The 24,166-nt window shown below is 40.8% G+C and overlaps 2 protein-coding genes across 2 annotated transcripts in view; both read left to right on the top strand.

Annotated features, from left to right (window-relative positions):
• LOC309506572 (olfactory receptor 6N2-like) overlaps positions 1-24,166 on the top strand; it is a gene marked incomplete at both ends in the record, with an annotated part of 59,440 nt that overhangs the window by 20,536 nt on the left and 14,738 nt on the right. The gene's annotated exons all lie outside the window — the stretch shown is intronic.
• Positions 12,596-24,111, top strand: LOC309505819 (ferroxidase HEPHL1-like; the record flags this gene model as incomplete). Its single annotated transcript, XM_082179276.1, has 13 exons — positions 12,596-12,693; positions 14,454-14,698; positions 15,844-16,056; positions 18,742-18,909; positions 19,123-19,377; positions 20,948-21,119; positions 21,213-21,352; positions 21,476-21,607; positions 21,697-21,902; positions 22,064-22,208; positions 22,659-22,871; positions 23,565-23,772; positions 24,099-24,111. The coding sequence occupies 13 exons, from the start codon at positions 12,596-12,598 to the stop codon at positions 24,109-24,111; spliced, it is 2,208 nt and encodes a 735-aa protein (XP_082035402.1).

Genomic DNA, 24,166 nt, shown 5'->3' with positions numbered 1-24,166 from the left:
ACAATCCAGATATACATCAAAATAACTTAAAGGATGCAAAAAGTAATGCAATAATGATTTAATGTAATTTCAGAACCGTTCTGAGATAGTATTTTTCATGTCGTGTATGTTGACATTTAGTAGGCTACACTATGATTGCCCAAAGAATTCACATTTAACTTTTTAATGTTAACAAATGTATAGGTAATGCAGAGGAGTACTGTGTGCTTTGCAGCATGCTGCAGACGAACCCAACGAATTGAAATGGTATACAACTTACAATACACACACCCAAAAAGCATTAGTTTAACTTTATGTGCCATGTTTTTAGGGCCCAAGCCCTGAAAGGGCGAAGGCCCTATTGTTTTTGGATTGATTATTTTTAGGGCGAAGGCCCTATTGTTTTCCTTAGGATTATTTTTTTAAATTATTATTATTTATTTATTTATTTAACGACTATTCAGGCACTTTTTGGGCCTTTAACATGCTCGAAAACTCTTGAAACTTTGCACACGGGTCAGAACCTGCGACCATCAGGGCCGGGCTGAAGCTGGTACCCAGGCGTGGCAGGGGGGCTCGACTGCGCCCCCTGGAACGGGGTCCGAAAACTCTTTTGACCCAGCCCTGCTCAAAATTTTGTAATTCCTGCTTTGAATTGGCAGGAAGTTGTAACAGTTCCTGCTAAACAATTCAGTCCAACCCAGGCACAGATGCAACAACTGCAGGATGTGGACATTCTTGCAGGACCTGTTGGTAGTCCGGCTATTGATGCACTTCAAACTGTAATTTATATTCTGCACCAGTAGATTGCTTTTGATTTGGTTCTACTGACATTTGAAAATAAACCTATCTATCGATCTAGATGTAGATGACTATCCATCTATCTAGAGATGTACAGATGGATTATCCATGTTAATGGGTTGACTGGTTTTATTTGGTGCTAATTGAGGTGAAGACTTCATAACATAAGCCTTATAACATAGACAGTATTTATTTATATTTGAAACCTGGTAAGATGCATCACATTTGTAGAAAATAAATTGGATAAAAAATATAATTGATTGATCCCAGGATGTAAATTAGTTCTGTTACCATTGCTCACATTTAAGAAAAGAAATAAAAAGCATATGTTAAATCTTAAAAATTAGGATGACTTGTGCATGTTTGAAATAACATGAGGGTGAATAAATTTAGACAGAATGTTTTGAATTTTGAGTGAACTATCGGATGTTTCTGTAATTTGGTCCCTGTAAAGCATCTTGGTGGCACCCTGCTTGCAATAGTGATACATTTTATAGTCATATATATATATATATATATATATATATATATATATATATATATATATATATATATATATATATATATATATATATATATAAAGGTTATGTTGCTTAACACATTTTCATTACAACTGCATCGATCAAGAACCACATCTGTACACTTTTCCCCAATCAAATGTTAACTTTTAAAGTTTGAAAACTTGAGGTAGATATACAGCTAGAATGGTATTAATGTGCAAAAGAAGGCAATGTTATCTTGGTAAAAAAAAAATGTTTTCATAAAATTGCAATCTAGATATTTTCTTTGGCCTACACAAGAAAAAGAAAATGGAAAAAATATAGGGACAAATTAAGTTCTTATATATGTCCTGCCCTGAGCACAAGCTCTCAATCTAATCCTGTAAGTCTTAAATACTTCTATAAAGTATAAAATACCCTATTTAAACACTAAGTCTTAAAAAAAAAAAAGGATAATATCACCTGTGTACTTAATTACTGTTTGTCTGTGTTGAGCGCACAATATTTGAACAAAAAGGTTTCAATAAGCTGCTTGTGATACCTTCAAATGTAAGCACAACGAAAGTCCACGTTGTTCTCTAAAGACAGATATTGATTAACCTGCATTGATTGCTTACCTCCACCGTAACTGATTTTCCCACACAAATGTTAATGATTTCATGTTAGAGCTAGAATGACCACTAATGTGTTTATTTACAAAAAGGCATGAGCGAAGAAAAACAAGGCAATTTTATTTGTATAAAAATTTTGATAAAACTGCAATTTAAATATATTATTTCTATAAGTTCTACAAAAAAGGACAAAATAGATAGGCTGAATAACCTGATCTATGGCATGTTAAATGGTCGTAGCCTAGTCTATGAACAGTAGCTAAACCCCCCTAAGCCCACAGAAATGGTTAGACCCAAGCCTTCAGCAGCCAATGACACTGACCCGTTCAAACTGATTGTAACTCGTATTTCATGCGTCCTTTTCGCCTGGTTGGAAACTTCACACACGTTTGTACTGCCTGTTGGGTTAACTGTTTACAAGTCAAAAGCGTGCGTTTTGTCCTAGTCAAAACACACGTTTTCAACGCCCATTTTTGTTATTATAAACGCGCGTCAAAAACGCGCGTTTTCGGTGACCCCAAAGCGCACGTTGCAAACGTGCGTTTTAAATAGCAGATCACACGTCGAGGACGCGCGTTTTGATGCAGAAACCGCGCGTTTGTGACGCGCGTTTTCCGTGACCACAAAGCGCGCGGTAAGAACGTGTGCTTTTATGGCAAATCGCGCGTCAGGGACGCGCGTTTGGCGGTTAAAACGCACGCTTTTGACGTGTCAGTGTGCAATCAGACGCCTGACCAGGCGTTTATGAATACTTTGGCTTGCCATAGGGTAACGCGTCTTTCACGCGTTAAATACAAGTTGAATACGCTTGACAAATCAGTACATATATTCAAACTGATTTTTAAGGTGTATTTCACACGTATCTTACGTGTATTTAACGCGTATTTCACGTGTATTTAACGCGTATTTTACGTGTTAAATACGCGTTAAATACATGTAAGATACGTGTGAAATACACCTTAAAAATCAGTTTGAACGGGCGTCTTAGGGGGGTGTACCGTTTGACTAGGCGACCACCATTTAACATGCTATAGATCAGATTATTCAGCCTATTTATTTTGTCCCCTTTTTTTTTGTATAGCCTATAGAAATAATATATTTAAATTGCAGTTTTATGAAAAAATGTATACAAATAAAATTGCCTTGTTTTTCTCCACTCATGCCTTTTTGTAAATAAACACATTGGTGGACATTCTAGCTCTAACATCAAAGTATTAACATTTGTGTGGGGAAATCTCTCAATCAGTTACAGTGGAGCGATCAATGCAGGTTTAAGATACAGACCTCTGTAATCAATATCTGTCTTTGGAAAACAACGTGAGCTTTTGTTGAGCTTACATTTACAGCTATCACAAGCAGGTGGCGCTAATTGAAACCTTTTTGTTCAGAGATTGTGCACTCATCAGACAAACAGTAATTAGGTACACAGGTGATATTATCCATTTAAATGATTTAAATATGGTATTTAAGACTTTATATCTATTAAGAAGATAGCAGAATACCGGTAGAACTACAGTTAACTAACCAGCTTTAAAATGGGTAAATGCAAGTTTACTGAAAAATGGCTCGAGAACGACGAGTTCTCATGGTGGTTGAAGCCGGTGCCTGGAAATGTCTATGATGAAAACTGCGCCGTTTGGAGATTTCTTTGTTAACATGCACCATTTTAGTCCAGTGTGTAATGCAACTTCCATTCATCGAACTTGTATGGGTTGATTATGTAAAACGCCTCGGTTACGACTGTAACCTCGGTTCCCTGAAGAGGGAACGAGCGTTGCGTCGAATTGACGCTATGGGGAACGCTTTGCGTGATGACGTCTTGAAGCACATGTAAAATCAGTCCAATGGTGTGGCGGAACGTCAGAGGCGGGTGACGTCACGTACCAGGAAGCTATAAAAGCCGGCCCGAAACAGAAAACGAAAGCTTCGTAGAGTCTGAAGTCGTGCTGACAAGCATGAAGGAGATATGGCAAGGTGACGCAACGCTCGTTCCCTCTTCAGGGAACCGAGGTTACAGTCGTAACCGAGGTGTTCCCTTTCAAGGGAACTCGCGTTGCGTCGAATTGACGCTATGGGGAACGTCTATACCAACGCCACCATAGCTACAAATGTCTGTCCTGTGTGAAATCAATTGCGCAGCACTAGGAAGACAAAACCTGAGACCCTGGAGTAGAGTCTAGGTCTAAAGAGTAGAACCTGACGAAGGTGTGCGGTGAGGACCAGCCTGCCGCATCACAAACGTCCTGTAAAGATACTCCTGATATAAGGGCCTTAGAGGCCGCCATACTCCTAGTAGAGTGCGACCGGACAGCCAAAGGAGAAGGCTGCCCAGCCGCCTCATAAGCAAGTGAGATAGTCTCAACCACCCACTTGCTCATCCTTTGCTTAGACACTGGACCTCCCTTGTTAGGGGACCCAAAGCATACAAACAATTGATCACTTTTACGCCACAGGGCAGCTCTGTGGACATACGCGTCTAACGCCCGAACAGGGCAAAGCAAATTATTCGCCTCCTGGTCCGATTTCGAAAGGGAGGAGGACAGAAGGCCTCCAAGTGCCACGAGGGAAACGAGATACCAAAGGGTCTTTCCCCACAGACATTCCACCCAAAGGACTGTGGTAAGCACCTACGGCCGCCACATAAACCTTTAAAGTGGACGGGGTCAGACCTGCAGTGAACCGGTCCTGCAGGAACTCCAGAACTGTACCAATTGGGCAGTTGACTGGATCCAACCGACGGTCACTACACAAAGAGGTGAATACTCTCCAGTTCAGGGCATAAAGTTTCCTCGTGGAGGGAGCTCTGGACTGTAGAATGGTCTCAACAACCTCAGTTGAGAGACCTGACTCTATGAGCTGGGCCCCCTCAGAGGCCAAGCCCACAGGTTCCACAGTTCCGGTCGGGGGTGAAAAATCGAGCCCCCTGCTTGGGACAGAAGGTCCCTCCTGACGGGTAGCTCCAGAGGATGCCCGTCGAGGAGGGACACAAGATCGGGAAACCATACTCTGCCCGGCCAGCGCGGGGCTATAAGAAGCAGGCAAACCCGGTCCCTGCGAACTCTCTCCAGAACTCCCGGGAGCAGAGCAACTGGGGGAAAGGCGTACAGACGTAGCCTCGGCCACGTCTGTACCATAGCATCCAGTCCCAGAGGAGCTGGATGCGTGAGGGAGAACCAAAGTGGACAGTGAGACGTCTCTCGAGACGCAAACAGATCCACTTATACTTGGCCAAACTCCGTCCATATCAGCTCCACCACCTCGGGGGTGGAGCCTCCATTCCACGGGCCTCGGCCCCTGTCTCGACAGAGTGTCTGCTCCTATATTCTGGACCCCGGGGATGTAGGCTGCTCTGAGTGACAGCAACTTCCCCTGGGACCACAAGAGGATATGGCGTGCCAGATTGGATAATGGGCGCGAGCGCAAACCCCCTTGGTGGTTGATATAGGCGACTACCGACGTGTTGTCCGTATGTACTAACACATGGTGTCCCCTGAGACCTGTGATAAAGCTCCTCAGAGCCCGGAAGACAGCTAACATCTCTAGGCGATTGATATGCCAGGAACGATGATGGTCTTCCCACAGACCTTGAGATGAGCGACCCTCTAGGATCGCTCCCCAACCCGTGAGGGAAGCATCCGTCGTTAGCAGTTTGCGACGACAAGGAGCTCCCAGCACTGGGCCCTGGGACAGGAACCAAGGTTTCTTCCACATAACCAAGGCATCGCCGCGTGACCTTGATTGTGCGAAATGGGTTGCCCCTCGGGGAAAACCCCCTGGTCCTGAGCCACCACTGCAGGGGCCTCATGTGCAGCAGTCCAAAAGGTATCACGTTGGAAGCTGCTGCCATGAGACCCAACAGTCTCTGGAACTGTTTGACAGTGAGTAGCTGGCCTAGCTTTACACTTTTCACAGCTGCAAGGATGGAATCTATCCGTGGCGGTGACAGGCGCGCCTGCATCGACACTGAATCCCAAACCACGCCTAAAAAAGTGGTCCTCTGAAGTGGAGAAAGCACACTCTTCTTGGCGTTCAGCCGTAACCCTAACTCTTTCATATGGGCGAGAACAACATCTCGATGTTGAACCGCCATCTGATGCGACTGAGCTAAAATCAACCAATCGTCGATGTAGTTCATGATGCGAATACCCAAGAGGCGCAGAGGCGCCAGAGCTGCATCCACGCATTTGGTGAAAGTGCGGGGTGATAAAGCCAGGCCGAATGGAAGAACTCGATATTGGTATGCTTTGCCCCCGAAAGCAAACCTCAGGAACTTCCAATGACACGGACGGATGGAAATATGCGTCCTTGAGGTCTATCGTGACAAACCAGTCCTCGGACCTGATCTGTGGCACGATTGTCTCAATGTCAACATTTTGAACTTGAGCTGCATGACTGACTCATTCAGAACTCGAAGATCTAAAATGGGACGCAATCCCCCGTCCTTCTTTGGAACTATGAAGTACCGGCTGTAAAACCCGGTTTCCCTGTTGGAGGGAGGTACATATTCTATGGCCCCTTTCTCTAACAAGAGTGTTTACTTCCTGTTCCATAACCAGAACCTGCTCGGGGCCCACCACTGTGGGCAGGACCCCCATAAACCGAGGTGGGCGTTTCTAGAATTGTATCTGATACCCTTTTCCCACGGTCTGCAGGACCCAACGAGAAACATTTGACAGTAGCTTCCACGCTGTCAAAGATTCTACTAGAAGTACCAGCCTCTCGAGACTGGTTTCTGGATTGTGTTGCTGTTGAGTAGTCGGTTCGTCGCCCTGTAACGGCGCACCGGCAGGGAACGACCGAACAGACTGCTCTAACACCCTCCTCAGAGGGGGCGGGCATCCCGAGGCCACTACGTTTCCGGGTGGACCTTGAGATATGTGCTCGCCGGAGACCGCTGCGCCCTGTAACACCGGAGGCGGCAGGGTTGGCAGAACGGTTCCCTGAGGGCACCGAAGAGAGACGGGCACCGTGAAAAGAGGTGTTAACCGCTCTGCTTCGGGGGGGGGGACTACCCTCATTTGTCCTGAGCCCTCAGACATCAGGACTTTTTCCCAGCAGCCTTCTTGGCGGTAATAACGGTCCGCAGATCCGTTTTACCCCTCGAAGACTGCTGGGTTTGAGAGCGCCCTCCGTGTCCCCGAGATTTTTGTGGGGGAGCACGGGAGGAAACGCTCTGTTTCTGAGTGGCACGGTGCTCAGCGCTCTTTTTAGAGGAGTGAGGCTGCTCCCGCTCAGCAGCCTCATAGAAAGAACGGCGGGGGAGAAGTTTCTGAAGTGCAGCTGCCTGTTTTGAAGCTTCTTGTGACTTCGCTACAGCACTATTAACTGGGTCTCCAAATAAACCTTCAGTGGAAACAGGTGCATCCAAAAGAACATGTTTTTCTTTGTCCTTTATATCACTTAGATTGAGACACAGATGCCTCTCAGTGGCCACCAGGGCTGCCATAGAGCGGCCGATGGATTTAGCCGTCTCCTTGGTGGCCCTGAGAGATAAATCTGTGGCTCTACGCAGTTCGGACACAGTATCGGGACCAATACCCCCGCCCTCTTCACAATCACCCAATAATTCTGCCTGGTATGCTTGCATTAATGACATAGTGTGCAAACATGCTGCAGCTTGGCCGGCAGCGGCATAAGCTTTATGAACCAGGGAAGAAGTGAATTTTACTGGTTTGGATGGTAATGCAGGAGCCTTCAGAGAAGATGCCGTCGCTGGAGAGAGATAGCTCGCAAGCGTCTCTTCCACCTTCGGCATCTCCCCATAACCATGCTCTTTATAATTGTGAATGGATGAATAGTGTGATGTTTGTGCAGTATACACTCGATATGACACTGGTTTCCCCCACGATCTCGACACCTCGGTGTGGAGATCGGGGAAAAACGGAAGGCTTCTGCACTGAGGCTGTGCACGAGATGGCAGGAAACGTTCGTCGAGCTTGCTTTTCGAACGAGCGCCCTGCCTATCTTCTGGCCACTCAATAGATAATCGCTCGACAGCTCTAGTGATAACATCAAGCAATTCTTCAAACGCATGAGACTGAGGTGGCGAATCCTCAGACTCAGCGTCAATACTAACAACGTCCAACTCCTCAGAGCTGGACAATTGCAGTATTGGTGCCTCCATCGGGGGGGAAGAAACCGCAACGCGTGCTTCCACACCCTGATGAGAGGCACTGGATCTATCAGAAGGAGGCTGAGATAAGGCAGAGCCCGTCTCAACATCCACTGATAGATCCATTTGCGAACCCCAGGTCTGTGATTGACGCCGTGCCTCGGCAGCGGCGGGACCAGAGCCCTGGGGAACGCGATCGGGATTGAACCGAGCCAAGCGGGATCGGAGCGTACGCAATGGAAGCGCGTCGCAATGCACACAGTCACCACCCTCGAGTGCTGACTGGGCATGCTCCTCACCCAAACAAACAACACAAAGAGTGTGAGTATCACCTCCCGTTAAATAACGCGGGCAGGGATGGACACACACTCTAAACTGCTGCTTGCTCGCCATACTGAATATATATATATATGATATAGACAGACAACACCAAATATACAGAGACAGATTTCACACAGAGCGCAACTGAAGACTCAGAAAGCTTTCGTTTTCTGTTTCGGGACGGCTTTTATAGCTTCCTGGTACGTGACGTCACCCGCCTCTGACGTTCCGCCACACCATTGGACTGATTTTACATGTGCTTCAAGACGTCATCACGCAAAGCGTTCCCCATAGCGTCAATTCGACGCAACGCGAGTTCCCTTGAAAGGGAACTCCTGATTAGTCTTCTTGCATGACTGGTGTAGCCTACAGTCTGACATTAAAGACAGCTGAGATCCCACAGTGTGACATTAGGACCATTACAAATTGTACAGTGTGCGTCCAGCTGAAGTGTAGAGAATATTTATTTACTTAGTCAAAAATACTATACATTTCTGAAGCTATACAGTTTATTTCTATTTTACCACTGTGCAGTATGTTTTCACCAGTATTGTTTGACTTTTTAACAATTCATTAAAAGAACAGTCTCTTAATAATGGCTGCATGGTTTTTGAACTGGACTGCACTAGATGCGCTATATTTTTGATTTTTTGAACAGTTCCACTCCCAAGAGTCATAATTTTACATACTCTAGATTCAAATTGAATTTGAATCTAAAATCTTGTTCCGTATCGTTAATCTATTTTGACATGCACACAGAATTGTCTATCCCACAGGTCTTAAGGTTTAAATTTAATTACATTGGACAACTGTGACGGGCAAAAAATTTATTTCTAATTATCATCTTCTTTAATACAGACAAGAGAAAGTGTAAAACCATCAGCTGTTTGCCAGGTAAATAGTGAAGACATAGTGAATGCCATTAATAAATACATAATGATTATATGTATGTAGCCTACTCTAAAAATTTTGTCTTTTAATATATATATATATATATATATATAATTTTTTGGTTGTTGTTGTTTTTTTTGTCCCTAACCTGCCAAAATACCTGTCCAATATATACCCACATGAAAAAAATTAAAATAAAATAATAATAATTATTGGCCTGGAATAAAGTGAGTTATATTGGCAATTCAAGTGTATTGGTAAGTACATTTACAAACCAATGAATTTTTGTCTAACAAATGTCAGTATTACTCCCAAAATTACATATGGATAAACATTAGAGGGATAATTAAAAAATATGTTAATTCTGTCGTCATCTACTCACAATCTACAAATTTTTTTCAGACCTTTCTGACTCTCTGGAACACAAAAGGTGAACTTTGGAAGAGCGTTCTGGTTTGTTCTTTCCATGTAGTGAAATTTAACAGAGCCAATCTTTTTTAAACTGCAAAAGGAATGAAAAATCACCATAAAATAGGTCCTCGTGACTCATGCACTGTTTTCCAGGTCGTCTGAAACAATAGAATAGCTTTGGGTGAGAAAACCCCTTTCTTGATTATCTGTCGGGTATTTCTCAATTCTTTATTATTTATTAGGGGTGTGACGAGATCTCTACGATATCACAATGACAGAGCATGAGGGTGAAATTAGCATCCCAGACAGCAACATAGTGTCGGCCCAGATCTGGATCACATCTGGTACATGTGGATTCAATGCATACCAGATGTGGGCCGGATCTGGGCCGACACTATGTTGCTGTCTGGGATAGAATATGCCACCGCTACATTCACATTACATTACGGGCACCGCCTCCACTGTCGTTTTGCTGTTTTTATAAAACTAAAAACTGTAAACGTCAGCTCTGCTCATCCAGCACGAGTTTCAATCGCACGCAGTGCAGCAGGAATCACAGTTCACTGATTGCGTGATGGCAGAGGATGCGTTGCACAATAGAGCCTAAACGTTGGTTAAATGTCTTATCTTGTAGAATGCGCTCAGCACTGCTGCTCCCTATACACGTAGGCTACGCGATCGTGAAAGCAAAACACGAGCTCCCTGATGCGCACAAATTAGGCTACATTGGCTACAATAGCCTGTCTCCCAATATCAAACCTATCTCGACTATGTGGTTGTGCTGTTTTTGTCTCTGTTTGCACTTTGAATATTGAGAGAGTAGGCTAGGCTACTGTATACGTCTGAAGAACAACATACAAGGGAGGCTCCATTTCTGAGCTTTTAATTGGAATGCAAGAACAACTGTAGGCCCCAAATACACCAGACACCAGTCTAACTTGCTCGCTCGTTTCTCTCTACCCGGCCATTTTCGAACTCACCGCCTTAACCCTATAACTGCCGGTGCAAAATAAAACAGCAATTTCACAACAATTATAAAGAGTCTGTGCGCGACAGTACTGTGATAATGGTTGCACTTGCACTTATTGTTTGCACTTAATAAGACTAAGAGAAAACTGTTATTTATTTTTGTTATACTGTTTTTATTTCTATGTTCACTTTGTGGAAAGGAGTTCAATCAGGAGGTCACACACAGCCTCAATCAGAAGTTCTGAAAGCTCATAATTCATGTCTAGTAAGGTCTGAAGAGACTCGTGTGAAATCATACAGGAGAGAAGCCAGTCGGTTGAGTTTGGCAAAACCTTTTACAGTGCTTTTATATTGTTGTCTTTCAATGCATTTGATAATTCATACTCATAAAGTAGAACTTAAATGACATTCATAAGAAGATTATTAGTTAAAACATTTCAAAATGCACTTGCAGACTATTTTTCCAATCATGAACTTTGTCATTGAGGATTTCTAAAAATTATTGTGCAAAAATCTCGTCTCGTTCTTGTGAACCCAATCTCGTGTCTCGTCTCGTGAGATTAGTGTCTCGTCACACCCCTATTATTTATGCATTTAAGATTGAATTCAGAGTGTCTAGAGTTATATCTCTTTGTGGTGAAAATGGACTTCCATAGAAGTGTGACCTTAAAATAAACAGAAAAAATAAATTTGTATTGTAAAAAAAAATATTGGATATGAATTTTATTAATATTTGCAATATTGGAGATAGGATCATGGGGCCTCATTCCGAAAAAAAAAAGGATGGGTGGCACCATTATTTATTTTATATGTACTATTTTATATAATGGTTTAGCTAATCATTAATGCACACTTAGTAGTATTTAGCAGGTATCTCAGATTATTATTCAAATTCTTACACTGATCCTCAAAAATGCAATTGAAATGCAATTATGGATATTCAAGCCATACCATTTTATGCTAAAACCCTGTTGAAAATGCTGTGTTTTGGAACATGATAGCTGTTGGTTTCTAGCTGGTCATAAACTGGTTGTCCAGCTACCATACTCATCAAAAATTCATCTTGACCACTTTAAACTGGTGTGACCAGCTGGTAGTTTGTTTATTGCTTTTCCAAGATGGTTTACCAGTTTGCACCAGCTAATGATTAGTTTGAATCAGCTACTGGCCAACTAGAAACTATAGCTACCATATTACAGCGAGCCGTTTCAGATGGATTCTTCCGGCAATGAAGGGCTTCCCATAAATTTCATGGATGTGTGAATCCCTGAAGGCTGTCATCATGGTTCATGACCTGTCATCTTAAATTTATTTGCTGTCAAATAATAACGAGGGACCACACATAACTTTTCTGTTAAGAATCATTTGAGGAATTGTGGGATTACAAATTTAAGAATCTGTTTAAGATCTGATCCTACATCCTTACATAACATCACATGAAAAACTAAGGGGAAGTATGTTGTATTTAGCATTTAAGGTAAAGATGATGACATCAGATTAATGATTCTGTTAAGCAAAGATTTTAGCCAGAGTTTCCTGCCAGTCCTGTTCTCTTTTTGTAAGTCAACTGAGCCAGATTCCTGAGACTCTCACCTTTTGTCTTTAATGGCTCTTGGAGCCCCTGTCCTATTCTTTGAATAGTTATACTGATTGGATTAGGAGTGGTAACACTCTAGAGTCTGGGGCGGATTCCCATACCTGCATACTTCATTTGCATGCTTTGTTTAAGATTGTCACCTAGGTGCTTTGTCTCAATTTATAAGCACTACCCATTAAAATTTACAGTGTACACGGGCTTAGTTTGACTTGATGACTGCAGCGACCAACAGCTCGTGTTCTCAATAAAGAATCCTGCTGGAGAGACAAACGAGTCTCCTGGTCTTCACTTCTGAGTTTCCTAAAGAATCTAGCAAAGTGTTTTCCCTGAGACTATGGTTACTTTCTGGAACTGTTTGAGAAGCTTGAGCATCTTTTGTGCTGTGATAGCACAAGCGTCTGGAATGACCAGAAACTTCTACATTGGGATTCAAGAGGAAAATTGGGATTACGCACCGAGCGGTCAGAATCTGATTAATGGGAAACCTATTGCAGCGGATGAGTGAGATTTATATGTTTTCTTCTTTAATTATAAGTAATTCATCTGATTGAAACATGACAAGATTGTAAATGTATATATTCTTATGCTTATTTATTTATATCATATCTACCTAAATAGTTATAATACACACACACACACATATATATATATATATATACTGTACATATATATAATATATGTGTGTGTGTGTGTGTATATGTATATATATGTGTGTGTGTAAATGTGTGTGTGTGTGTGTGTGTGTGTGTGTGTGTGTGTGTGTGTGTGTATATATATATATATATATATATATATATATATATATATATATATATATATATGGGTCAAAGACGAAAAGGGGGTTTCAAGCATCAAAAAAATTAAAGTGTAAAACTGCTTTAAATTTATTCTTTTTCACATACATTAGTGTGTGTGTGTGTGTGTGTGTGTATACCACGTCGTTATTATTATTAGAATGATTATTATTAATACCTTTCTTTTTATTTTCATCTATTATAGTAATGATATATCTTCAGACATTGGTGTTTTTAAAGATGTTGACAGTGTTAGTTTTGCACCACACATACCAGCAAGCAAAAAAAGAAAGAAAAAAAATTGGCCTACATCCCCACAAAATCAGAGACACTTTTAAGCCATTTTTTTTATTAGTTTTTTTTTTTTTTTTTACCAGACATTTTTTTTTGGTGTGGCATCCTCCATTCATGCTGGTGCACCTTTTCTCTGTTCTCAATGAAGTCAAGTCAAGTCAAGTCAAGTTTATTTGTATAGCGCTTTTCACAATACAGATTGTATCAAAGCAGCTTCACAGTATTAAATTAAAATAATACAACAAAGTTTGTTTCAAGAGGAATTTATTGATTGATAAAATTAAATGAAATATCCCCAAAATATCCCCAACTGAGCAAGCCAAAGGCAACAGTGGCAAGGAACCGAAAAACTTCATCAAGTGACCTAATGGTGTCCTAAAACTCCATTAGGTGACCTAATGGAGAAAAAAAAACCTTGGGAGAACCCAGGCTCAGTCGGGGGCCAGTTCTCCTCTGGCATTTGTGAGCTAGAGGCCGTAAACTATATAAAATGAACTCGGTAGCCTTTCTGTGGCGGCTCTCACAAGTCTCTTGTTTACCCAGACGGTTTTGTGGACTGACTTTTTCTAGATAATATCTGGTAATTTGATATAATTTTGATATCATTTGTATTTTATATAGTTTACTTTTCCTGGTACCAGTGCCCAACAGGACATTTGAACCTAAAATGGATCTTCTATGGCATTGCTTCAAAAACCTCCTTTAAGAATCTTTATTTTTAAAAGTGTGCACTCTTAAGAAAATGTTCTATATAATCTTAAAGGGTTATGTCAGGTGCTTCATATATAGAACATTTGAACTGTGTTCTATATATAATCTTAAAGGGTTATGTCAGGTGCTTCATATATAGAACATTTTAGGGGTTCCCATGGGAACATTTTGTTTTAATTTTAATTACATTTTATGAATTTATTCTCCTTATATAGAACCATTTTGGCATAAAGGGTTCTTTAAAATGGAGTCAAGAATGCTAAGATTCTATATAGAACCCAACTGAACCTTTATTCTAAGAGTGTAATCTATTTATCAAAGTTAAATTGCTTTGAATTTCCTGTTTATTTTCTAATTTTAGTCAATTTTCTAATTTTCCAACAATCTCCACCATTTATTATCATCTCATTATAATAATAGTTGAAAAACATTAGAAAACTCATCATCTTTCTCATGGCACAGGTATGCATCAGTATTTCTGCAGCGTGGGTCTCAGAGGATAGGCAGTGTGTACAAAAAGGCGATATACAGGCAGTACACAGATGCTTCTTATTCTCAAGAGATCCCCAAACCTACCTGGCTGGGCTATTTGGGCCCCATACTGAGGGCAGAGGTCCATGATATCATCATTGTGCACTTGAAGAACTTCGCCTCCAGACGTTACTCCATTCATCCGCATGGTGTCTTCTATGCAAAAGATTCAGAAGGTAAAACCTCTTTCTCTCTCATTCACTCCTTATACATGAGCCGAAACATTAGGGACTTTCGCACCGGATAATTCTAGGAACTTAGTTCTAGGAACAAGCCACCAGGGTGGTTCCCCGAGAACTAATGGTTCCCTTAGGAACGTTTTCCTGGTAGCATTCGCACCGCCAGTAAGAACTCTGATGTAAGCCGCGCTTGTTGATGAGACTTTTATTTTGATAGCGCTGAGAACGACTGAGCCTGAGAACACAGTGTTCATAACGTTCACAGTCCTGTCTTATACGTTATTAGACAGAACTGTTATACATTGAAAGTAGACAGTAATGAAAAGTTATTAGCGTATGCCGTGTGGTTGATGTCCAGGGTTGCTAGCTGAGCAGAAATACATATCATGTTTCGCTTGGTCCCCTTAAAGTCACGTTGGATTTTCTCCTTAGTTTAAAGATTAAGTGGCCCATCTATCACTGTTTTCCATGTTCATAGAGTTAGTTTGCGGAGTAAATATAGGCTATAAACTGTGTGTTTACACAGCTTTTTTTTTAAATGGCGGGTGCTGGTGATTCGCATGCGCTTCGGCCAATCAGCGAACACTAACGTCACGGATAGTTCCTATAGTGCTGGTTTAGACCCTACTCTGAAGTAGGAGGTAAATTAGTTCCTCCAAAAGGAGTTCCTAGAACTAAAATCGTTCTAAGTTCCTGTGGTGCAAACACGGCAAAAACCAGGAACTTCCGCCAATAGTTCTAGGAACAATGAAAATGTTCCTCCGGTGCGAAAGCCCCTATTATGACCCTCCTCGGACCACTGCTAGTAAATCAGGATCTGGGTCTGCTGATCGGGAACAACCCACAACCTTGCCGTTTCAGAGATACTCTGACCCAGTCGCCTTGCCAAAACAATTTGGCCCTTGTCAAAGTCGCTCAGATCTTTATTCTGGCCCATCTCTCCTTCATCCAACACATTGAGTACAATAATTGATTGCTTAGCATTGAACCATGTGGCCTTGTTAGGAAATGAAAAATGATATTCACTTTACCTGTGACTGGTCATAATGTTTTGGCTCATCAGTGTATATGGTTAATAATTTCAATGGTGCTACTTTTACTTGTGTGGACTTTCTCCTGTTATCGAATCCTGTCTGCACTAGGTGCGCTGTATCCAGATGGAACCTCAGGCACTCTGAAGAAGGATGATGGGGTTCCACCAGGGGGAAACTTCACATATACCTGGATTGTAAAGCCAGATTATGCCCCTCAAAAGGGTGATGCCAACTGCCTGACCTGGGCCTACCACTCCCATGTCAGCGCCTCACATGACATTTCCTCCGGGCTTATTGGAGCCCTTCTCACCTGTAAGAAAGGTAAAGCAGACATTCTGATATAGCCTACCTATTAATTCCTTGCAAAACTAACCCTATATTTATGCCCTTCGAATTGAAATGGAAATTTAGCTCCCTGTGATATTTTTACATTTTATTATTAAACTTTTATTATTAATCAATTAGGTTTTTGTCGGTGACCGACGAATAGGAATCTAGCTAGAAAATCTACTTCGAGTGTGACTAATCAAGCCAATGCACATTGGCATTGTGATATTTGCATCAGCTGCTCCACCTCACAGAGCGGTTATATAATGAGCAGTAGGTGCATCGCACCTTCAGCTTTTCACTGAGGAGCCGAGCTGGTGACCCGGCTGTCCAGCGGGGTACAGCAGTTATGGCGATGGGATGTGGAGACCTACTGACTACTGACCTGATCTACTGACTGCAAAGTCTTGAATGGAACACTCTGAAGCACTCTAAGCACCAGAGAGAGGTCCCAGGAGGGTATGGAGGGAGGTCGAGCAGGATTTAACCGTCTCGCCCCCCTAAGGAACCTGACGACCAGGTCGTGCTTCCCAACCAACTTGCCTCCTATGGGGTCGTGAAATGCAGAAATAGCAGCCTTGTACACTTTGAGGGTGGAGGGGGACAGCCATCGCTTACTGGCTGGGCTGAGAATGGCTCCACGACACTGCTTGGATGGAGGCTGCTGCTGCAGCGCAGCAGACTGGGGTTCTACAGCCGGCGATTGAGTGGAGGCAGCAGCTGTCCACCGGAGCATGATGTGTTTGATAGCCTCAATCTGCTTCTGAACAGCACCTGCTGCTCATTATATACCCGTGCTGCGAGGCGGAGCAGCTGAAACAAATATTGCATGCCAATGTGCATTGGCTTGTTCAGCTACACTCAAAGTAGATTCCTATTCGTCAGTGGCGTCAAACGTGACCGACTGAAAGGGAACATTTAAATGGGTGCATTTAATAAAAAAAAATATAAAATGCACTTCTGGATTTTTACTTCTAGGATGAAGTAAAAAAAAAAAATTTTTTTTTTTGTTTAGAATAATTATTTTCTTTCTTTTAAGTTACATTTTCAGTGAAGGATTTGTAAGTATCCTAAATTGCATAATTGTTTAATGGTAAAAATACCTACAGAAGTATTTTCCAGGCATTGTAATCTATGTATATAAGTTAAGTTACCTTGAATTTCCCCTTTAATTCCTTTAATTTTCAGCTCTACAATACTACAATTGATAAATGTTATTATGGTAAAGAACATTTCCTGTTTATGTTCCTCCTGAAATTTAAATGATTGCATTTAATATAAATTCTTAATATATATATATTAGAGGTGGGCATAGATTAATTTTTTTAATCTAGATTAATCTAGATTAATTTCGAAATTAATCTAGATTAATCTAGATTAAAATGGCTCATTTGAATTCTGCCGAAGGCATTCAGAATATGTGTGCTACCCAAATAATGACTATAAAAGTAAGTCTTTGAGAACGGGTTTCTCAAGCCAGGTGGCGCATTAGACCAGGGGCTCATCTCCTGTTTCCAAAATGCATCACAAACTGCTTGAGAAAGCTGTTCTACTCATAGACTGTAAAAGGTTACTACTGTACCGTTACCGTCCGTAGGCAACATTAGGTAGGCCTATGTTATTATCAACTACTATAGGCTATCAATTAGGGATGGGCGATATGGCCTAAAATCTATATTGTGATATACATTGCAGCCTCTTGCGATAACGATATACAGTATATTATAATAAAACCATTTTAGAACAGATTACACAGACCCATGCTAAACAACTGCTAAATGTTTTTTTTTTTTAAAGGGTGTATGTAGTTTTGAGAACATATATTGTGCAAAACTGTAAGTATACAACATAATTTTGCAGATAAATAAAATTTAAGTACACTAGCTGCAGAGACTTAAGTAGGTCTAATGTTTATTATGGCCTGGAGCTTATGAAACCCCAAATTTAAAATTAGAATATTGTCTAACTGATGTCTTTTCAGTTAAAAAGAAACACAACAACGATTCTTAAAATCGAGATTATGTGCTACACCACTAAGATATATTGGAATGGGAATAATACGCGCGCGCTGGTATTCAGTGATATCATGTTTCATTTTGAATTTGAGGTGGTCGAACGGATTAGTCGTGTGCTAACTTACCGAACTGTTATCCCACACACTCTGTATATAGTTTGCTGCTGCTCGTCTGACGGCTTAAACCCGAACCAAGTCCAAATAATGGATGTTGCACCGACCTTTTTCACCAGCTTTCACTTTCAGCCGTGTTTACTTAAGATGACGACGAATATGCGTTGCAGCCGGGTTTACCTCGCGGCCGCGGGTAGATTGCGTCATCATAGCTTGTGTAGTATAGAGCCATCTCCCAACCCAACTTGGAGAATAGATTAACGGCGATATTTTTTTTATCGCGCGATAAGAATCTCGCGTTAACGCAGCACGTTAACGCCGATAACGGCCCACCACTAATATATATATATATATATATATATATATATATATATATATATATATATATATATATATATATATATAAACGTGCCTTTGGATTTTTACATCTAGGCTGAATTTTAAAAATGCTTGTCTTTATTTACTTAATAAACATTTTTGTCTTACCTTATCCTTTGTTTCCCAAATCAAAATGCAACCCTCAGGAACCCTGCGTGCTGTGTCCACTTCAGACCACCAGGTGCAACGTGCTGATGTGAAACAGGATCTGATCCTTATGTTCAGTGTTGTAGATGAGAACATGAGCTGGTACCTGAAAGAGAACATCCAGACCTTCTGCTGTGATCCAGATGGTGTGGATCCTGCTAATGAAGATTTCCAGGAATCCAACATGATGCATGGTACGTACCTGACAATTGACTGCATAAACTAAAATTGTGGCAGTCCAGACATTAAAGAAAAAAAGTTTTAAAAATATATATATTTAAAAAAATAAGAGTGGTGTGGTGCATTAATTGTAATAATAACTCATGAACTTAGAGATTGTTTGTAAACCGACATTGCTGATGTACACAGTTTGAGTCATTAAGTACTTTTTTTTAATCCATTTTTAGCCATAAATGGATACATGTATGGCAACCTACCAGGCATTGAGTTTTGCCAAAACAACAAAGTTGCTTTGCATCTCTTTGGCATGGGCAACGAAATCGACGTTCACTCTGCATATTTCCACGGACACACACTCCTGGACCGTGGGCACCGCTTGGATGTCCTGAGTCTGTTTTCTGCCACTTTTGCCACTGCAGAGATCGTCCCTATGACAATAGGGACATGGCTCTTGAACTGCCAAGTCAATGATCATCTGAGAGGTAAACTTTGAGGAAGCATGTTCTTTGATAACAGGATAACATAATAAGGCACTTGTAGTAATTGAAGTAGTCCTGCTTCAATTAAAAAATAAATAAATAAACAGTTGGTTTTTTGGTACTTATGAACATTCACATGTATTAATGTAATCCCATCCGGTTCTACTCAACCCGCTCCATGCAGGATTCGAACTGGCATCTCCGGCATGGGGGGCGGGCGAGCCAACAAAAACACTAAAGACCTCAGCCTCCAGTGATGTCCAGAAATCAATTTCAATAGTACATTGGGTTTAATTTGTCATTTAAAGGTGGGGTGAGCGATATTTGAAAAACGCTGTTTGGAAGTTAGTCAGACCGACACATGAACAAACAACAACAAACACGTGTAGCCAATCAGCATTAGGGGGCGTATGACGGTGGAGGAGAGAAAATGAGAAAGAGGGAGATTTGAAGAAAGACTGCAGAAATATAGATGAGACACAATACAAAAAAAGAAAAGCTCAGAAGAAATCACTGGAAAATGAAGTGCTATAACCACGTTAATATTAGAAAAGCTTTCTAGTGCTGGAGAGAGCTAAGCGGGAAGGGACACGGAGGTTGCTTTGATTCCGCTCCACACATGAATAACACCAGGTTTGAGTGTCATTGTTTGTCTGGAGCTTATGTGCTGTTGAAAACTGGCAACTAACAACGAACTCTTGTTTGTAATTACTTGAATTTTTTTTGTGCTTCCTTGTCATTCGTTCATCATCTGTGCTTTATTTTTTTTAAGCATTATTTTGTTGCACTTCCGCTATGATAAACAGACATCCACCTTTGGATTGCGTGCGTAACGGAGGCCAGCTAGTGATAGTCGTGGTGACGATTGTTAGATAATTCAATGTTTAGCGCCATTGTTCGATTGCTAGAGAACGCTGTGTTTTGCATCATTGTTAGTGCACTCGGCTCGCATGCTGCCGATTGGTGTTCGAGGCTGATTAGGAGAAGGGCTGGTTGGATTGGAAGGTGAATTTTGGAGGCGGAGCAATGAAGAGAGGGGTGTGATTGGGTTGATTAATTATCAACAATGTCCAACAGCATTTTTGATATATAGCTAACCCCACCTTTAATGAGATCTACTAATATATATTGTTAGTGCTGAGAATTTTCACGTGAATAAATGTTTTAACAAGGACACTAAAGACCTCAAATATTTAACAAATTATATTTTATAATGGTATTTGTATACAATATACCAGAATAAAATATAATTTGTTAAATATTACCGACCTATTTAAATTAGTATAAATTGGGTCTTCATAAATCAAATTATATAGCTGCTCCTGAGGATGATCATACTTGGAGTTCTATGGCATCTAAAAGATCAAAACCCCCTGAATTAGACCACCCAGATTACACAGGATTTTTAGACTTATTTGAGCTAAAGTAATTAAATTTGTGTTACCATTATTGTCTTGATCATTAAAAAAATGTAAAATGTTGTTATTAAATGTCTGTCTATATCTTCAAAAAGCGTTATATGCTTACTGCCTACACTAAAGGTGACAGGGCTCTTCCATGTTGTCTTCCACAGCTGGTATGCAGGCCCTGTTTAAAGTCTCATCCTGCAGGGGTAAGATAAACTCCACAGTTCCTCTCAATGGGAAGCTTAGGAAGTATTTCATTGCTGCTGAGAAGGTTCTGTGGGACTACGCACCATCAGGGATGGATAAACTGACCAATGAGTCGCTGACCAAACCTGGGAGGTTAAATATCTTATTATTATTCAGACATGCACTACAATTAGTGAAAGTTTTTGTTAATGACAATTGACAAATAATTCAAAATATCATCCTTAGTTTTTCAGAGGTGTTTTTTGGGATGGATGGTGGCCGACTTGGTGGAAAGTATTGGAAAGTGGTGTACAAAGAATATACAGATAAGAGTTTCACTTTAAAGAGAAAACAAACCAGTGCTGAGACTCATCTAGGCATTTTGGGTAAGCCTTTTCATGTGGATTTAAATCATTTTGATCTAGATAACATTTTCAACCTTGGTTAGATAAAAAGTGTTACATGAACTGAACCGAATCTTTGTCACATTTACATCATGGTGTCTGTAGGTCCAGTTCTGAGGGCTGAGGTTGGAGACACCCTTCAGGTGATGTTTATGAACAAGGCTGACAGAATCTGCAGTATCCAGCCACATGGTCTTCAGTACGACAAACCTTTTGAGGGGGTCTTTTATCAAGACAGTGAGACTTATTTTACACCTTCTGGCTAATATGTCAATCAAAATGTTTGTTTTGTCCCAGAGAAATAAACATCTTTTAATGTATTGTAGGTATAAAGAGGAAAGGATATCAAGTTCAGCCAGGTGAAACGTTCACCTACAGGTGGCAGCTGAAGGAGGGACCATCTGAAAGTGACCCACCCTGTATTTCTTACCTGTACTTCTCCTCCAGTGATCCAGTCAGAGACACCAACTCTGGTCTCATAGGCCCCCTGCTGGTGTGTAAGAAAGATGCACTGGATTCCAATGGCGCTCAGGTAATATGGGAGTCAAATGTGTAGCATCATCAAATAAAAGGAGAGATTTAAAATAATTTGCATACAAACTGTCATCTTGACCCATATGCAAATCAGCCAATTTATATTAAAATACTTTTATTGAACAATATTACGTTTATGCAATACGATTTTTCTTACAGAAAGATGTGGATTGGGAGTTTTTTCTGCTGTTTTCTGTGTTAGAAGAAAATCTCAGCTGGTACTTGGAACAGAACATTGAAACCTATGGCACCAATGAATCAGACTCAGACAATTTGGAGTTTCAGGAAAGCAATAAAATGCATGGTATTTATTTACACTCACCTTACTGCTGTCTGCCTGGGATATCCTTCATTTTTGTATACAATATCTGAACATGAACTTGTATTCACACTATTTGTATTCACACATATTTGTGATATTTCACCTGACCTGCAGAGGACAGCACATTGTTCATCTTTAAACTTTGAAATGCAACTTGTTCAAACACGGATATCTTCTGACCTCCATTTCCCCCCCTCTCACATTCTTCTTGTGTTGTTTTTAATTGTATTTTATCTTCTTGCTATGCACGAGTCATAGCGGTAAACTGACAAATGAAGCATATTTTTTGCTTAAGAGTCAGAACCCTTATTTAAGAAAGTTATAATTGATGACCCAGTGTAATGGTCAACTATTAATTTAGCAAATCAGCTGAAAGTTTCAAATTCCATTCAGAATCCTTGTACACCTTGTTATTTTGTTTGTGTAATGCAGCTGTGAATGGCTTTATGTATGGGAACCTGCCTGGCCTTGAGATGAAGAAGGAGTCCAGGGTAAGATGGCATCTCATGGGACTTGGCACAGAGATAGACATGCATGGTATTTACTTCCAAGGCAACACGTTCCAGAGTCAGGGCACAACACGTGACACGCTGAGCCTTTTCCCCCACACTGCAGTCACTGTGTCCATGCAACCAGATGTCAGTGGTCAGTGCCATGTTATTTCAGCAAATTATGTATTTTTACTTCAGCCATTACTTCAGTCTTTAGTGTAAGCAGAGCCGTTACACATTAATAACTTAGATTTTTCTTGTGGAAACACATAAATAGAAATCTTATAACAACTGTCACTTTTGATCAATTTAGTGCATCCTTGCTGAAAAAAAGTATTAACTTCTGTTTTTTTTAGTTTTTTTTCTTACTCCAAACTTTTGAATGGTAGTGGATAACAGTTTCCACACAAACATGAAGCAGTACAGCTGTTTGTACGTTGATAATAATAAGAGCACCAAATCATTATGATTTCTGAAGGATCTATGTGACCCTAAAGACTGGAGTAGAGTAATAATGTATATATCATATATATTACACATACACATGTAAGGAATAATTGACTACGGGCTTTTGAATTATTAGAAAAGAAATGCACACCTGAGGAGGTAAAGCGGCCACGGCGAGAAGCGGAGCCGTTACACCTCAGGCGTGCATTATTTTTCAATAATTCAAATTATTTGGTGAGGTGATATGGACCTGTAATTCCATAATTTTCCATGAAAATAATTGCACACTTTTGAACGTTTGTCAACCAATCAGATTCAAGCGTCCAACAGCCCCGTAGTATGTGTTGGATGTATTAGTAGTATGTATGTATATATTCTAAACCTTTTCCTGTGATTGCAGGTGTATTTGAGGTGAGCTGTCAAGTCACTGATCACTATGTTGGTGGGATGAGACAGCTGTATAAAGTGAAGGGGTCAGGGAATAAGAATCCCTCAGTATTAAAGTCTCAGATAGTGGAGTATTTCATCTGTGCTGAAGAGAGGCAGTGGGACTACTCACCTGATCGTACCTGGGAACTGCATAACTTCAACACGACTGAGGAGAAAAGGTAGCTGTATGTTCTACAACTTTTGTTGATGTTGCAGCGTTTGAATGGATTTGGTAACCAGATTCTTGTCTCAGTCCTGGCAGTTTGTTTGTCGGGACGGGAAAGAACAGACTGGGCTCCAGGTATAAGAAAGTAGTGTATAGAGAATACACCGATGCCACCTTCAGGACAAGAAAACTGAGGCAGCCTCAAGAGAAACACTTGGAGATTTTTGGTGACTTATAATATTTCATTCCACCTTTATTTAAAAATATTTTGAACATCATTTTTTTATTATCTTTTTATTTGAATGAATTAATTAATGAAAATCTGTATGTGTTTTATAGGACCTATGATTAGAGCTGAAGTTGGCCAGATTTTGCTGATCACATTCATGAATAAAGCTAGCCATCCT

Source organism: Leuciscus leuciscus (genome assembly GCF_965113295.1).
Source record: "Leuciscus leuciscus genome assembly, chromosome: 9".
Taxonomy (NCBI): Eukaryota; Metazoa; Chordata; class Actinopteri; order Cypriniformes; family Leuciscidae; genus Leuciscus; species Leuciscus leuciscus.
This window is presented reverse-complemented; position numbering and strand designations above follow the sequence as displayed.